General features: G+C 40.9%; 1 protein-coding gene across 1 annotated transcript; it reads left to right on the forward strand.

Moving 5' to 3' along the window:
* Positions 1-13,034: 13,034 nt before the first annotated feature.
* Positions 13,035-17,481, forward strand: LOC131157355 (uncharacterized). The gene is made up of 5 exons (XM_058111429.1): positions 13,035-13,364; positions 14,283-15,009; positions 15,795-15,865; positions 16,352-16,745; positions 16,827-17,481. Exons 2-5 carry the CDS (start codon positions 14,893-14,895, stop codon positions 17,019-17,021), a joined length of 777 nt encoding a protein of 258 aa, XP_057967412.1. The 5' UTR covers positions 13,035-13,364; positions 14,283-14,892; the 3' UTR covers positions 17,022-17,481.
* The last annotated feature ends 1,125 nt before the right edge of the window (positions 17,482-18,606 follow it).

An 18,606-nucleotide genomic window follows, 5' to 3' on the forward strand; every position in this document is an offset into this window, starting at 1 on the left:
CCGATATAACCTGGATCTGCCTTATTAAGATATGCCTCACCCCTACTGTACGTACATATTTTTTAGGTCCTTCGGGTAAGAATCTGAACCGTGATAACTGAGTTTAAATAAATAAGAGAGTGGAAAATTAGGGATTTAGTAGATTTTGTCGACGAAGCCTTTGTTCTTCTCGTCGATGAAATTTAGAGACTCGTCGACGAGGCCATCGATTCGTCGACGAAGTCAGTGAAGGATTCGTCGACGAGAAAACCATTTCGTTGACGAAATTGCCCTGGTCAAAGGGCTATAAGTAGAAAACTTCATTACTTCTTCATTAAGAAAACTCAATTCTATCTCTCTCTCTCTCTCTCTCTCTCTATAGAACTCTCTCTACTCTCTCTCTCTCTCTATAGATTTCTTCGCTGATCGTTGATGGAATCAAGAATATGAAGTTACCACGAGGATCATGGAAGGATTCTCTACAATTTCTACGAATCTGAATCGCGTTTTAGAGATTTTTGGGTTTCGGCGTAAAATCGAGGTAAGACTCGATCTTCATTTCTGATCCGGTAGTTTTGTAGGAAATTGTCTTGTGAGCATATTCTGTACTGTGATTTGTAGGTTTTGGAACTTGGTTTGCCGTTTAGGGACCTTGGAGTTTGGGATTTGCTATTCGGGGAAAAGGTAAGGGGAACTATGTTTATATTGGTTATTTTTTAAATCGAGCTCAGTGGAACTGTGGTTCACAGTCCTGTGTGTGTTTTGACTACTCATTTGGGGGGTTCTAATGGGGAAAACTATGGGTTTTTCATTATTACAGTTTTAGGAAAAGGGGGCGACGGGCTGCATTCCTGGTTTTGTTGAAAACCGTGGGTATATGTTGATTTATACTGTGATGTTGGGATGGTCATGCCTTGACTTGTTTAAATTGTATTTGTTTGAAAAACCATGATTTAGATTACCAAATGGGTGTGATTTTTTTGGTTATATGAGCATGCATGTGTGTGTGATATGTTGAAATGCTAGTAGGAACGCGGTTCCGAATTGTTCTAGGTACTAAGAGTGTCCGACTCTATATCTGAGGGTGTGTATTTTTACCGCCTACCATGTGGGCAAGAGTGTCCGGCTCTATATCTGAGGGCGTGTGTTTGCCTACCATGTAGGCAAGAGTGTCCGGCTCTATATTCGAGGGCGTGAGCCTATTTCGGCAAATCAGGCCGAAGGGTGTGGATCCACCAGTTATGCGCCGGTACGATGTCATGGGAGTTTGGGACTAGCCATGTGTCGGTGGGGCCGTGCTTTGCGGGTTGGCTACGGGCCAATGCCGAATTATCGTGGACCGGCTTCGAGCTAAAGGGTGTGACAACACCAAGATTACTGATCATGTGTATGTGTATGTGTGCGTGTGTGCACTATGGAAATTAGTATTGGAATGCATTTAACTGCGTGTATGTTGTATCATGATAACACTCAAATGCCACAAATCGATATAATATGTGTTCTTCCTTACTAAGAGGTGTCTCACCCCTACTGTACGTACATTTTTACAGGTCCTTTGAGTAATCGGAACTAGCGTCCTGGTGTAGGGAGCGTAGTGGCCGATGTACTGCAGTTAGCGCTTGGGTAAGTGCTAGGACTATATTTGATGGGTTGCCATTTTGGGATGTGTTGGGCACCCAGTTTGTACGTTTTGATAGAGTCATGTTCTGCTTTTGTATAGACTCTGGTATGGTACTGTATATGTTTATATAGAATGACTTTTTTTGCTGCGTATATGTTTGTAATTGGATGTGTTTAGGGTGCCTGGGAACCCCATGGGGTTGGACGCTTATCCATTGTACTGTATCTTTGGATGTTTTATCAGATACAGGGATAAGTTAGATTATATTTTCACCCTTGGGTCCTATTTCGGGGTTCGGAGCGTGACAACTTGGTATCAGAGCTAACCAGGTTACTAGATCTTGTAGACTTGGTTAGGCTTAGTTGTGAGTACGTACTAGAGTATAAGATGTGGATATGGGTAGAGTTGGTTGAGGGTTGTTCAGTTGCTAGACCGAGATTTGTCGATGGTATTCCATTTTTTTCTTGGGATGACGATTCCAGTAAAAGCAGGGCAGATCATTGATGACTTTCGTGTCAGTGTGATAGGACAGACCTAGACCTGGTAGGGAGTAGTTAACATGATTAGTGTAGATCATGGTGTTAACTGTATGAGTTGCAGGGATACTGATAGATTCCTATTGTGTTACAGCATGAAGCCCAAGGATAATAACCTGGGAAGTGGCTCCGAGGAGACTGCGAGTGATGAGTCTCCTTCTGTGGCTTGAGGTTTGACAAGGCAGGTGTTACGAGAGACCGGGCGGAGTGTGAGGAGACGCGAGCACTCTTCTATGGCTGCGTGGTGCACCATTGAGAGGTTCACACGCATGCATCCTTCGACATTCTTTGGAGGACCTGACCCAACGATAGCAGAGGATTGGGTGGAGAAGATTGAGAAGATCTTGGAGGTCCTGCACCGCACGGACAGGCAGCGAGCCCTTTATGCCACCTTCCAGCTATTTAGGGAGGCGGGTTGATGGTGGACTGTGGTGAGTCTGATGGAGAAGCAAAGAGCCGGTTCAGAGGAAATGACCTGGAGCTGTTTTAAGGAGGTGTTCTTCGACAGATACTTCCCGGCTTCCGTACGTGATATGAAGGCAGACGAGTTTTTTGCGCTGACTCAGGGGAGTTTGACGGTGCAGGGGTATGTGACTTGATACATAGTGTTATCTCGCTTTGCACCATGTATGATCTCGAGCGAGTATAAGAAGACTCGGAGGTTCAAGAAGGGCTTGAGGAAGGATATCAGCAGATTAGTGGGTATGCTTCAGATTCGCGAGTTCTTAGTGTTGATAGATAAGGCCACAGTGATTGAGACCGGTATCCGAGAGACGAGATGGATTGGGAATCGAGGAAGAGGACAGTACCTTCTGGTCCTCAGACAGGATCTCATCAGGGATCGTGGAAGAAGAGGAGCAAGGGCTCGGGTTATCGTCATAATATCGAGCGCCAAGATTCTCAGATGAGCCAGATTAGTGGTCGTTGTACTAGATGTCACATGTGGCACAAGGGTGAGTGCTGGTCATTTAGGGGTAACTGCTATAATTGTGGCTGGCTAGGCCACATGTCTCGTGATTGTCGTGCACCGAGGCAAGACGTACCTGCAATTAGTGGGGATTGAGGGAGCAATCAGATACCTTGGGGAACCATTCAGACGAATACAGCTCCGGCCAGAGTATACTCTCTTACTCTAGCGGACGCTGAGCATGCAGGTAACATATTGGCGGGTACCTTATTATTGCTTTCGAATAAAGTTTCTGTTTTGTTTGATTCCGGTGCGACCCATTCCTTTGTGTTAGTGAATTTTGTGGGACAATGTGGGGTTGAGACCCGAGACATAAATGAGGTGTTATCTGTTACTACGCCATCTGGGAGTGTATCTTTCTGTATGAGGATGTTGGAAGACTGCCCAGTGGTGATTCAGGGAAAGCTGCTACCAGTAAATTTTATTATATATGACATGACGAGGTTCGATGTTATTCTGAGGATGAATTGGTTGTTCTTCAGTTATGCAGTGATCGACTTTGTAGGAAGGTGGTAGTTTTCAGACCTCCTGGGGAGCAGGAGTATGAATTCGTGGGATCATGTGTGCGTTCAGCCCCACAGACTCTGTTGACTCTACAGGCGAGGAGGCTATTCTTGGACGGATGTCAGGGGTACCTAGCTTGTATAAAGGAACCGCCGCAGGATGAGTTGAAACTCGAGGACATTCGGGTTGTCAGCGAGTTCCCGGATATGTTTCCAGATGATTTACCCGGTTTACCTCCAGATCGTGAGGTGAAGTTTGCGATAGAGTTGCTGCCTGGTAAGGCACCAATCTCTAAAGCTCCGTACCAAATGGCTCTAGCGGAACTTCGGGAGTTGAAGGAGCAGTTCTAGGAATTACTGAACAGGGGATTTATTCGACCTAGTGTGTCGCCCTGGGGAGCTCTAGTACTGTTTGTGAAGAAGAAGGATAGGTCGATGCGGATGTGCATTGATTACCGTGAGATTAACAAGGTGACTGTGAAAAATAGCTATCCTTTACCTCGTATAAATGATCTCTTTGACCAGTTGCAGGGGACGTGGATCTTTTCAAAGATTGATTTGCGATCAGGATATCATCAGGTGAGGGTTAGAGTGGAGGATGTAGCAAAGACAGCTTTTCGAACCAGATATGGCCACTACGAGTTTTTAGTCATGCTGTTTGGGTTGACGAATGCTCCGGCGGTGTTCATGGATCTGATGAATAGAGTTTTCCATGAGTACCTAGATCGGTTCGTGGTGGTGTTCATTGATGACATTCTGGTATACTCAAGGAGTACGGAAGAGCACGTGGAACATTTGAGGTTAGTGTTACAGATTCTGGGGGAGAAGAAGTTGTATGCTAAGATGAAGAAGTGTGAATTCTGGTTGAGTCAAATTGCGTTCTTAGGCCATGTGGTTACTAGGGATGGTATATCAGTTGATCCTAGCAAGATTGAGGCTGTGGTCGACTGAGTAAGGCCGAAGAATGTGCAGGAGGTTCGGAGTTTTCTAAGACTGGCGGGTTACTATCGTTGGTTTATAGAGGGTTTCTCTAAGCTATCTGGGCCTCTGACTCGATTGACCAGGAAAGGAGTACAGTTTGACTGGACTAGTGATTATGAGCAGTGCTTTCAGGAGTTGAAGCACTGACTAGTTACTGCTCCAGTGTTGACCATTCCTTCGGGGGATGGTGGGTTTGTGATTTATAGCGACGTGTCTCTGAAGGGTTTGGGATGTGTGCTTATACAGGAGGGTAAGGTAGTGGCGTATGCTTCTCGACAATTGAAGGAGTGTGAGAAGAATTACCCTATGCATGATCTAGAATTGGCTACTGTGGTATAAGCACTGAAGATCTGGCGACACTACCTGTACGGGGTGCAGTGTAAGCTATTCACAGACCATAAGAGCCTCAGGTATTTCTTCCCGCAAAAGGAGTTGAACATGAGGCAGAGGCGTTGGCTAGAGTTGATCAAAGACTACGATTGCACGATCAGTTATCACCCGGGGAAAGCTAATGTGGTGGCTGATGCATTGATTCGGAAGTTAGGGCCTACTACTGTATCTGCGGTTGTAACTCAGTGTCACATCAGACGGGATCTGGAGAGCTCAGGTATAGAGTTGGTGGTTGGTGATCATCAGACTTATCTTGCTAGTTTGGTGATCCAACCGACTTTGTTTGAGTGTATAAAAGCCGCGCAGGCTAGTGACACAGAGTTGGCAGAGGTTATGAAAAAGGTACAACAGGGACTGACTACAGAGTTTAACATCTCTGAGGGAGGTGTGTTGAGGTTTGGGACCAGACTATGTGTTTTGAACAATGATGAGATTAGAAGGAAGATTCTAGAGGAGGTGCATCGTTCTATATATATGGCACATCCTGGTAGTACAAAGATGTATTGGGATTTGCGCGAGACCTTCTAGTGGTTTGGTATGAAGTGGCAGATTGCTCAGTTCGTGGAGCAGTGTCTGACGTGTCAGCAGGTAAAAGCTGAACATCAAAAGCCGGCAGGGCTGTTGCAGCCTTTGCCTATTTCGGTGTGGAAATTGGAGCATATTTCCATGGATTTTGTGACCGGATTGCTGCCAGTACTTCACGGGCAGAATGCTATTTGGGTAATCGTGGATAGATTGATGAAATCTACCCATTTCATATTGATGAAAGTAGGCTATCCTTTGAATAGGCTAGAAAATTTGTATGTGCATGAGATTGTGAGAATGCATGGGGTACCCGTGTCCATTGTGTCAAATCAAGATCCGAGGTTTACTTCTCGATTCTGGACGAGTTTGCAGGAGGCACTAGGGATGAAACTTATTTTCAGTACAACGTTCCACCCTCAGACTGATGGACAGTCGGAGAGGACAATATAGATATTGGAAGATATGTTGCGGGTTTGCGTGTTAGACTTCGGTGGTAGCTGGATACAGTTTATGTCACTGGTGGAGTTTGCTTATAACAACAACTTCTAGTCTAGTATTGGGATGGCACCGTTTGAGGTTTTGTATGGTCGGAGGTGTCGATCTCCTTTGTGTTGGGATGAGGTTGGTGAACGTCAGGTGTTAGGACCTCAACTTGTGCAGCAGGCGTATGAGAAGGTGTGTAAGAACCCGAACCATGATATATGGGCTTATTATGTAAAAGGGGTAAAAATGGAATTTCATAGATTTCGATGATGAGGCCAAAATTCCTTGACGAAGGTTGAAGGCTTCTCATCGAAGAAATTTAGAGGCTCGTTGATGAGTGAATGCCGAGGGGTTCAGGAAAAATTGGAATATCTGGCTCGTCAACAAGGCTGCCGATTCGTATACGAGGCTAGTGAAGAATTCGTTGACGAGGGCACCAATTTGTTGACAAATCCCCTTGGGTCAAAGGCCTGTAAAAGAAATTTTTGGGTTGCTCTGGGATTAAGTTTTCCCCAAACTCTCTCTCTCTCTCTAGAATTCGAAGTTCTCTCCCTCTCTCTCCTCGATTGCCTCACTATTTGTCGCCTAAATCGCAAATCCAAAGTTACTGCGAGGATCAGTGAAGGATTCTCTACGTTTCTAGCGGATTGGAATCTCGTTTCGGAGGTTTTCGAGTTTCAGGCAAAAATTGAGGTAAGGCCCGATTTTCTTTTCCGATTTAGTATATGTGTAGTAGTACAGATTGTAAGCATGTACTGTACTGTGGTTTGTAGGTTTTGGAGGTTCGGTTCGTAGTTTTGAGGACCATAGAGTTCGTAGTTGGATTTCAAGTTAAGGTAAGGAGATTTTGTTTATATTAGTTTATTTTCGAAATCAGGGTCAGTAAGCTTGTAGGCTACAATCGTATGTATGTTTTGGCTACTTATTTGGGGAAATCTATCAGGTAAAAATAAGGGATTTTCAAATTACAGTTTTTGAAAAAATTGGGGATTTTTGGTATCATCTCTACTTGGTTTGGAAAACTGTTAGTTTTGTTAAAACTGCATTATTGAGGTGATCGTAATCCATATTTGCGTAAAATGTATACTTGAATTTGTAAACGATATGATTTGCCGTAAACCAAATAAGTGTGGTATGTATGGTTGTATGTATTTGTTCCAGGTATTTGTAAAATAGCTATGTGGTGGCTAATTACTGTACGCTGAAATGTATAAGAACGTGAGTTCCAAAATGATTCCAGGGATTTGTAAAATAGCTATGTATCGGTTAACTACCGTGGGCAAAAGTGGCCGGCTCTATATCTGGGGTGTGAAATATCACCAGTATGTTCCGGCTGGTCACCGAATGGTGTGTTCTACACCGTATGTAGCAATGTAATCACTATTGGGTCTGAGTCGTCGCATTGTAGTTGCGTATGTAGCAATGCAATCGATGTGAGACTAGGTGACCTTGTGTAGTTGCGTATGTAGCAAAGTAATCACTATTGGGCCTAAGTCATCGCATTGTAGTTGCGTATGTAGCAATGTAATCGATGTGAGACTAAGTGACCTTCTGTAGTTGCATATGGAGCAATGTAATCACTGTGGGCCACGGTCGTCGCAGCGTAGTTGCGTATGTAGCAATGTAATCGCTGTGAGACGAGGTGACCTTGTGTAGTTGCGAACTAGTGTGACGACACTGACCATATGTTTTGAGTATCGTATGTACTGGAATGGTTTTTGTGAAAATACTGGAAGTGTATGTATCTATATGAAACTGTATGTAAATGTTTCGAACTTTATCGTATTTTATAGTGTTATAAAGTATGTAAAATAACACTAATATGCCACACACTGATATAACCTGCTTTCTTCCTTACTGAGAGGTATCTCACCCCGAATGTACGTACAATGTTTTCAGGTCCTTCAGGTAGCCGTAATTAGCATCCTAGCATCTAGGAGCAGGGGTGTCATAGCTACTTCTAGTACCTATTAGGTATGAGTTTTGGTATCCAGGTTGTCGGGATAGTTTTGTAGACACCTGGGGTACGTTTTGTATTATGGGGATGTATATCCTAGCTTGTATAGACTCTAGTATGATACTGTTGTTGTATAAAAGACCGTATTTCGCTGTGTATATTTGAATGAGTATGGATGGTTATGCGTATGTAAATAGGGCATCTATTCACCCCACGGGGTCGGACCCTCTCTTTGGTATTGTATCATGTATGTTTTAATTGATACAGAGACAGGTTATGTTACTTTATTCACACCTGGGACCCACCTACAGGTTCGGGGCGTGACAAGGTGGGTTTGATCCGGGAGAGGATTAGATCAGCTTAGAGTCGGCAGAAGAGTTATGTAAATGTTCGCCGCCATGAGTTAGAGTTCGAAGTGGGAGGTAAGGTATTTCTGTGTATCGCTCCGATGAAAGGGGTGATGAGATTTGGGAGGAAGGGCAAGTTGAGCCTGAGGTATATCTGACCATTCGAGGTACTTGAGCGAGTGGCTCCGGTAGCCTATAGAGTTGCATTACATCCAGCACTTTCGAGGGTCCATGATGTGTTTCACGTATCCATATTGAGAAGATACGTGTTGGATCCTTCACATGTTATTAGTTATGATAAGTTGGAAATTGGGGATACTTTAGCATATGAGGAGATACCTATTCAGGTTCTGGACCGTAAAGTTCAGAAACTTCGTACCAAAGAGATACCGTTAGTGAAGGTATTGTGGCAAATCCACGAGGTTGAGGAAGTTTCTTGGGAACTGGAAACGGAAATATGCTGGAAGTATCCACAGTTGTTTTGAGCACTGGTACATGATTCTACTGTGGGTTGGGATAGGTGGTGAGTCGTCAGGAGTGCGTGTGTATTGTGAACTCCTGAGACAGTTATATATGTAACCACAGTATTCCTCCGCCATATATGAGGGTATGTATGTGTATGGGTATGATGGGACTACGTTGTAGTAGTCGCCAGTTTCTTGTTGGTAGTTCGTATATGGGTTCGATTGTATGTATGAATTTGGGAATGAGAAATGGCAAATTTCGAGGACGAAATTTTTGCAAGGAAGGGAGATTGTAAGAACCCAAACCTTGATAACTGGGTTTAAATAAATAAGAGAGGGGGAATTTGGCAGATTTCGTCGACGAAGCCTTTGTTCTTCTCGTCGATGAAATTCAGAGACTCGTCGACAAAGAGAAGTCGAGGAGTTTTGGAGATTGGGAATATCATGACTCGTCGACAAGACCATCGATTCGTTGACAAAGTCAGTGAAGGATTCGTCAACGAGAACACCATTTCATCGACAAAATTGCCCGGGTCAAAGGGCTATAAATAGAAAATTTCATTACTTCTTCATTAAGAAAAATTCTATCTCTCTCTCTCTCTTTAGAATGCTCCCTACTCTCTCTCTCTCTCTCTCTCTCTCTCCAAATTTCTTCGCTGATCGTTGATGGAATCGAGAATCTAAAGTTACCACGAGGATCGTGGAATGATTCTCTACAATTTCTACAGATTGGAATCTCGTTTCGGAGATTTTTGGGTTTCAGCGTAAAATCGAGGTAAGGCTCGGTTTTCATTTCTGATCCAGTAGTTTTGTAGGAAATTGTCTTGTGAGCATATTCTATACTGTGATTTGTAGGTTTTGGAACTCGGTTTGCTGTTTAGGGACCTTGGAGTTCGGGATTTGTTATCCGGGGAAAAGGTAAGGGGAACTATGTTTATATTGGTTATTTTTGAAATCGGATTCAGTGGAACTGCGGTTCACGGTCCTGTATGTGTTTTGGCTACTCATTTTGGGGGGAGGGGAACTAACGGGAAAAACTATGGGTTTTTCATTATTACAGTTTTGGGAAAAGGGGGCGACCGGCTACATCCCTAGTTTTGTTGAAAACCGTGGGTATATGTTGATTTATATTGTGATGTTGGGATGGTCGTGCCTTGACTTGTTTAAACTATATTTTTTTTAAAAATCATGATTTAGATTACCAAATGGGTGTGGTTTGTTTGGTTATATGAGCATGCATGTGTGTGTGATATATTGAAATGCTAGTAGGAACGTGGTTCTGAATTGTTCCAGGTACTGAGAGTGTCCGGCTTTATATTCGAGGGCGTGTATTTTTACCGCCTGCCATGTAAGCAAGAGTGTCTGGCTCTATATCCGAGGGCGTGTGTTTATCGCCTGCCATGTAGGCAAGAGTGTTCGGCTTTATATCCGAGGGCATGAGCCTATTCCGGCAGATCAGGTCGAAGGGTGTGGATCCACCAGTTATGCGCCGGTACGATGCCATGGGAGTTTGGGACTAGCCATGTGCCGATGGCGCCGTGCTTCGCGGGTTGGCTACGGGCCAACGCCGGATTGTTTCGAACACACCGATATAACCTGTGTTCTTCCTTACTGAGAGGTGTCTTACCCCTACTGTATGTACATTTTTATAGGTCCTTCGAGTAACCGGAACTAGCGTCTTGGTGTAGGGAGCGTAGTGGCTGGTGTACTACAGTTAGCGCTTGGGTAAGTGCTAGGACTGTATATGATGGGTTGCCATTTTGGGATGTGTTGGGCACCCAGTTTGTACGTTTTGATAGAGCCATGTTCTGCTCTTGTATAGACTCTAGTATGGTACTGTATATATTTATATAGAATGACTTTTTCCGCTGCGTATATGTTTGTGATTAAATGTGTTTAGGGTGCCTAGGAACCCCACGAGGTCGGACCCTCATCCATTGTACTGTATCTTTGGATGTTTTATCAGATACAGGGACATGTTAGATTTATTTTCACCCTTGGGTCCCATTTCGGGGTTCGGGGCGTGGCACTTGGAGTAATTGGAACTAGCGTCCTTGTGTTGGGAGCATAGTGGTCAGTGTACTGCGGGTTGCGCTTTTGTAAGTGCTAGGACCTTTTTGGTTGTCTTTTTGGGATATGGTTGACACCTAAGTTTATGTTTTGTTTTATGAAGCCTAGACTCTTGTTGTATATACTTTGGTATGGTACTAGGTATGCATAGAAATAATGTTTTTCGCTACCTATTTGTCATATGTGTGAATGTGTATAGGGTGCTTGGGAATCCTACGGAGTCGGACCCTCATTCATTTTGTATTGTATCATTGTTGATTTATGTGGTACAGGGACATGTTAGGTTACTTTTCACCCCTGGGTCCTATTACCGAGTTCGGGGCGTGACAGAGGATGCCTATGAAAAAAGCAATGAAAAGGAAAAGAGATAAGAAATAATTCTTGCATAGACAAAAGTACAAAAGTTGGTGGATAGAATTTTAAAAGTTGAAAAGGCATGATGTTGTCTATTATGAAAATGAAGCAAGGTTCTCAAGGTAGATTTAAGGAGTTAATACGGAATAAGAGCTACAAGCATTGGGTGATCAACACATGGCAAATTGGTGATTTTGTTTAATGGAGAATGTTAGCCTCAACATGTTTTGGGACATTATTGAGTATGAATAGGTGCCTACCATGTGTTAGGGGGCATGACAAATACAACCTACTTAACATGGGGTTTACTCAGCTACTCGTCATAGTTAGTGTGACATCCTAAATGTTACAATTGAGGGCTAGACAAGACACTTCCATATGTGACGAGTCAGGTGATGGGGTCTTGAGAAAATCATAGCCAAAGGATTAATGATACTTGAATCCCTAGATCTTGGCAGTTCTAGGCATTCAGATCCCTAGAATGTTGATCGACCGAATTTGCCATTGGGCCTCTATTTCCTTAATTTTGTACATTACATTGACTTTGGTTGTTGTGGGGGGGGGGGGGGGGGGGGTTGGGGGACAAAACTTGCTTCTGTTAACTAATGAATTTTTGACAAACATTCGAAAATGTAATTATCAAGAAAAGCATGAGTGGCCAAAGTTAAAGGAATCTAAAAACATAGTGAAAGATTTGACTTCAGTCTATAAAAAAGTAGTAAGATGAGAAAAGTATCTTCCAACTACTTTTTATACATTACTCATTTACTTTTAATTATTTATAGCCTATCTTTAAATTGTAGTTGGTCGAAGTCTATTATATCTTATGTTTCACATTTTTTAATTTTTTTTCTCTCAATTATTCCGTTGATTTTTTACACAATAACTTTCCAATATTTTAGTATAAATTATCATTATCAATATTTTTTTAATCTAAATTTAGGTGTAAAAACTCTTAATTTCAATAAAAAATATTCTTGATCTCTTTACCTTTTTTTTTTTTTTTCAATGAGCATGTCTTAACTAAACTCCTTAACATTTGACTCTTTAATTTAAAATTATGTAAATTGAAATAAACATACTACAAAATTAAATTAAATAATCTCTAAATTTATAGAAATTTAAGTATAAGGCTGGGATCAATATTCAAATACTAAAGCTTGGGTATGCATTAGTTAGGAGTAGGGGCGTATTTGAGTCGAGTTAAGTTGACATAGTAAAATATTCGAACTCGACTCGACTCGACTCGAAAATGTTAAGTTTGAAAAATTTAATCAATTTTATAATTATTAAACTCGAACTTGACTCAAATATAAATTAATATTAAACATATATAATATTAAATATATTTATAAAATAGATATTATATGATATATGATATACAAATAAAAAAATAAAAAAAATTAATAAAACTTAAAATTTGACTTAATAACATTATTGAATTCAGACACGACTTGTTAAAATACTCCCCAAGTTAAAGCTTGATTTGAATTTGAATATGAATAAAATGGAATAGTCAAGGATGTGTTGGGAGTACCTTTGGGGAATGAAAAAACGTTTGCAACTTGATTTTCTGTGGAGTCACCGGGTACGTGTCTAGACCGCAGGTCCCACTTAATTAATAAGGTCAGTGGAAACACGGAACAAGGGGCGAGTGAGGGAAACGTCTCTCTGTCGTCGTCACCCTTCCCCTTAATTTTCTCTCTTCTCTATCCACGGAGAATGCGGCCAAAGCTCTCTCTCTCTCTCTAGAGTTACGGAAGGGTAACCAAACTTCCAACCGACCCATCAGCTTTTTTATTTTTGTTTTCCCCTTTCAATCTTCTCTCTAGTCTCACACCAAAGTGAAGGCTCTGCGTCCGTCTCTGTTACAGTGAAGTGAAGAAGAGCTGGGGCTAAATTAATTTTTATGGTGTGCGTATGGCGGGTGCCCTGAGTGGGTGGAAATGACAGGAATGCCCATTTTATTTTCTGGATATACAATGAATCATGGTAATTGTTGGCTGAAATGCTGATGATGAAGATGAGATCTAATGCCATTGGCTTTCACCCCATGAATAAGACCCTAGCTGGGCCGGCTCATTCCCGGTTGCTTCACCATTAATACCTGCTACCAGCTAGGACTAGCCAGTGGCAGAGGCAGGTGGCGGTTGCTAATGCTGCCACAAAAAGTCCAGATTCCAAGAGGTAAGATTGGTAGGGCAGCTTGTATGAAATTGTTAGGTTGCCCCCTTGCGATTTGATGTTTTTTGGAATTCCTATATTGTTAGACAAATAATAATAAGAAAAATTATTTTTTTGTACCAAATCTCTTCTTTTTTACGTTCGTATGCCTAAAAAGTTTAGGGACTCACTCATTTTTTTTGGTTGAACAAAAAGTAAAAATTAATTTTTTATAAAATTTAAAAATATTACAAAATTTGGGTCAAATTTTAAAAATATATATATTTTGAGATTTATTAAAAAAATACATATTTATTTTTTTTAAAAAATTATCATTTTATAAAATATAAAAAGAGAAAAAAATGTAAAATCATTTATAATTTCGATTAACTCTGAATCCATAGGGAAAAAATGCCGAGCGTATAAAATGACAAAAAACGTTCATTCAGGTATTGGAGACAAGAAATCAGAGAAAGTTTCGAATTCAAACGGAAAAAAATCTGAATTGGGTTTTGGTTTTCCCAACCTTTCTTGGCTTGTGCAAAGAAGGGAAGTAGAGAATTAAAATCAGATGTATGTTTGTGCGACAATAGCAGGCGGTGATTGATCATGATGACCATGACCATGACGAAGGTGCCGTCGGATCCTTGGGTGAGAAGAAAAGGGAAGAAAAGAGGAAAGGGTATTTGTGTAATTAAAGCTATTGGGCGAGGAGTGTATAATAACAACAATAATAATGTGAGAGGAAGGTGGGGGTGTCTCATTCAACGGCACCATCCATGAACTACCCACAGGAAGCCCTAAATTAAGGGGTACTGCCAATTACAACTGCAGCAAATCAGAGGAACAGCACCACATTCTCCATCTCCACCTCGCCCCCCCCCCCCCCCCCACCCCCCTGCTTTTTCAGCACTCACCCATCTCTCTCTCTCTCTCATGCAGTTGCAAGCCAACCCAATACAAGGAAAGGAGAGTGGGGAGAGGAAACATAGAAACTGCGCACACCCACCTCTCGTGCAAGGAAAGAGTCCACACCACCCAACTCTCTCTTCCCTCCCTTTCTCTCTCTAATGGCCCAGCTGGACCAAAATTTATGTAGAAGAAAAACAAAAAAGAAAGAATGGAAAGAGAGAGAAGAGAGAAGGAAAGAAGATGTCTTCAAATGTCCTCCAACCAAACGAAAACCAAAATTATGTTGCCGGAAATGCCCTTCTGCAACCCCCAAAAGATCCCCATCTTCATCACTGTCTCAATACAAACATATTTCCCGATTTGTGTGGGCTTTTTTGGGTTTGTCCTGGTCAGAGTTTCACAGAGAAAACAGGAAACCCAGAACCTTCCTCCCCGCCCCCCACACCCCCCCCCCCCCCCCCCCCCGCGGGGGTCACCTCCTTCTTTCTTTCTTTCTTTCTTTCTTTGCACTCTGTCCGTTCATTATTTCTTGCCCGTCTCTTTGTTTTCCACTTATTGGATCCCTCGCCCTCTTGATTTTTCTCCCTAGACGGTTTCTCGTTTTGGGTTGTGGGTGTTTCTTCTTCTTCTCTTTGAGGTGATGTCGAAGAAGATGAAAGGGGTCGCTCTGGGTTCGTCTCCTTACGCTGCTTACGAGGACGCCAAGAGCAGGATCAAGCATCAGAATCTCTTGCAGGACTACCAGGAGCTGCAGAAGGTACTTAGTTATGTGGGTTTGGGTCTTGTTCTGTTTTAGATCTGGACTTGGGTTGTAGAAGATCTGGATTTTCTTCCCGAAATTCCTTTCTAAGTTTGCGTCTGATTTTGTGGGTTCTTGGCATGCCGCTCTAATATTCTTTCTCAGAGGTTTGCGCATGAAATTTTCTCCCTTTTTTTTTTTTTGTGCCTTCCGATTTGATGCTGAAAAAACGATTGAACTGAAATTTTTATGAATACTTGTTTTTTTGGGGATTTCCAGAAATTTAGAAAATTATTTTAACTCAGCCACCTAGATAGTCGCATTAGGGTTAAATCGACGGATGTTTTTGTTCTCCCAGATCCAGAATCAGCGAAAATTTTAGGCTTAAAACTTTTAGTTTCTTTTCATTCTTCTCTTTTCTCGGCGATCAAACCGCATTCTCTGGTTGTCCCAATAATTTCTTGCGGCTTACTAGATTGTCTTCTGATTTGTAGAAATATTTTTCGTTAGATATATTTTTCCTTCACTTTCCTGCTATCTTATTGCTTAAACTTTTGTTTTATTTATCATTTTTCGACGGTCGCGGTACTGCTATGTTGATTTTTCAGATTATTGGTTGCTAGTGTCTGGTTGTGCTCTCGTTTTAGAACCCCCAGTTTGGAGGGTATTATTAAATCGCCTGAAAAATTGTGTTCCCTTTTATATGAAAGTCCCTTCGCTGTTCCTTCTGTTCTTTACCTTCTTAGGTTTTTTGATGATCCTGACATAGTTGAAGATTACTTACGTCATTTTGCATTTTACAGGAAACAGACTGGACGAAGGAGAACCTGGAGGAACTGAAACAGAAGAAATTAACTCTTTTAGCTGAAGTTCGGTATGATTTTTTCCCGAATGTTTCTTGAATTTGCATATGTTCTTACTTTATATTTGGGAGCTTGCATTTTAGCTTCAAATTTGAATTTGTTTGGATTTAGATTAATGTATTAATGTAAAATTATATTGAGTTTTATTCTAAATCCATCATAAAAATTCAAATTCAGGGGCTGAAGCGACGGTCTCAAATACAATTCAAGGTAGTGTTTGAAAGTCTCAAACACCACCTAAGGTAGTGATTAGGAACATTTATTTCTGGGCTTGAATTTGCATTTGTATGAATTTGGAAGAAAATATGGTTTTATCTTTTTATATCACATATGGTCCAACCCTATGCAAATTCAAATTTAAACCTTGAAATCATTGCTCTAGTACAGAGGCTGAGAATAATTTCAATGTTCCCGTAGTGATATCTGATGGAGGTTTATGAAGTCAAATTTTAGTGCTGTATCATAATTGGGTGCTTTGGGTTGCTTATGATTTACAGATTTTTGAAGCGACGATACAATCTTCTAATGAAAAACTCAACTCCCAAGCCCCCATTGGGTCAAAGAACCGTGCAGCTGCAAAAGCTGGAAACCCAACGCAAAACCATTAGGAAGGATAGGAATTATAATAGAAAGCAATCTGCTCTGCGAATCCCAGTTCCTGCTACTATCGACTCAAACCAGAAAGAAATGAAGTTCAATGGAAAAAAGGCTGTTTTGCGACTCCCTCTACCAGGATATGATTTAAACCACCAGGAAAAGATTTACACTGCAAAGGAGGTAGTGCCACGGAACTCTTCAGTTTTGGACCTGAATGAGAACGATCGTATTTATAGTGGGCAGGAAGCTGGTTTGCGAAACCCAGTTCCAGTGTTCGACTTAAACCAGATATCGGTAAATTGCTGAAGGAAGTTGTAAATTAATCACTCCAAGTCTTCGTAGGATCTAACTTTCGATTAATTTCCTGTGTTGCAGAGAGAAGAAGAGGAATTTCAGGTTAATGGCGAGCCTGTGAGAGTGGAGGAACAGAGGAAGAGTTTGATTAGAGGTGGAAATGAGGAGCAGTATGTGGATATGAAATTATCTGCCTGTAGAAATATCAGTAATGGGTCGAATCGGGCAGGGAAGAGGAAGATTTCATGGCAAGATCAGGTGGCTTTGAGGGTTTGAAATTGAAACTATCTTCCTTGGTTGCAATAGAGAGAGTGTATATGTTGTCAGGCACGGAAAAAAGTTTACCTTGCCTTTCAGTGCTGAATTCTCATTTTTCTTTACCTTGTAGTTTTTCCCCCTAGGTGAAAAAAGAAAAGAATAGTCCTCCTGGAGAATACATGGATCATAGTTTTTGTTCAAAAAGCCGAAGTATATTTCTTTTCAAGTATCAATGCATGTTTCTTTTGGTGAAGAGCAAGATTGGTGTTTGGATTCATGGTGCCTACGGGATTTTTTGGAATTGTTGTATGCTTGTCAGACCAGCAAACGTGAGAACTGAAAACAAGCAAAAGTAGATTGGAATTGTTCTGTAATTTTATATGATAAAGACTTTTTGTTACTCTTTACTACTACATGTTTGGTTTGGTAGATGGGAATAGAAAGAAATTGGGTCGAGGAAAGTGAATTTATTATTTGATATTTTTGTGTTTTATTTATAATTTTATTTTATTCAATTCATTTTTCGACTCCCACTTTAGATGGAAACTATTTACGTGGGTTTGATGTCCATTTACTATTCCCCTCGGCAAAATGGATGGATAAAAATTTATTAATTTGAGTTGAATTTGATCCGTTTGATTCACAAGTGATTTATGATGTATGCATTAAATGAGTTGATTATGAGTTGAGTTTATTTATTCTTTTAAATAAATTGGTTGGTGAATTTAAGATTTTATTGTGATATTTGTTTATTTCTTCTAAATTTATTAATAATTTCATATTCATGCTAATTAGGTATTAATTTAATTAATATGAATAAAATTGGTTAAGGTTTATTCTCACATTCCTAGCTGTAAGAGTGCGGTGTGTTCCATGTTGACATTCAAACTCAAGTTCCAAGCATATTTAAATTCAAGCCTAATACTTAATTTTTTCATGATCAAAAAAGTTTCTAAATTCATGATATGAAAAATAATTATAATTTTGTGATTGGTTGTTAAATATTTAATAATTATTAAATTATAATTTTAGAAATAATTTAAGTTATATTAGGAAATAAATTATTTCTTGGATCATATAAAAATTATATTATGGATAAAAATGGCAAATTATTTATCATTTATTAATTATCTAATCTAAATTGTCATATACCAGCAACTTAATTGAACATGATATGGATTATAATATTTTTATCTGTCACAAATTATTTAATTGGATTTGCGTGTCAGGTCTACCCCACCTTCTCTTTTTTTTGGATTCGTCCAGGTGTCCACAACCGTCAACGACGTCCGTTTTACGGTCCGTCGCACCGGTTGTGACTAATCCCACGCCCAAGTGCCAGCGGCCCCACACCACCACGCAGGAGGTAAACTCAGGCGCTCGCCGCAGGAATCGAACCCGGGGTGGGAGAAATCCCTGATCTTGTGAAAGGCAACCCCGAAATCCGCCCTTGCCAACTGAGCTCAGCCCTGGGGGCGACCCCACCTTCTCTTGAGTGTTAAGGAAGGTGAGATGCACCAAAAAAAAAAAAAAAACATGAAAAAGGTTTTGTGAAAAGTTATGGATCTTTTTCATGAACTTTAAAAAATAGTTCTTATATTTG

Source organism: Malania oleifera, chromosome 6 (assembly GCF_029873635.1).
Source record: "Malania oleifera isolate guangnan ecotype guangnan chromosome 6, ASM2987363v1, whole genome shotgun sequence".
In the NCBI taxonomy this organism is placed as follows: Eukaryota; Viridiplantae; Streptophyta; class Magnoliopsida; order Santalales; family Ximeniaceae; genus Malania; species Malania oleifera.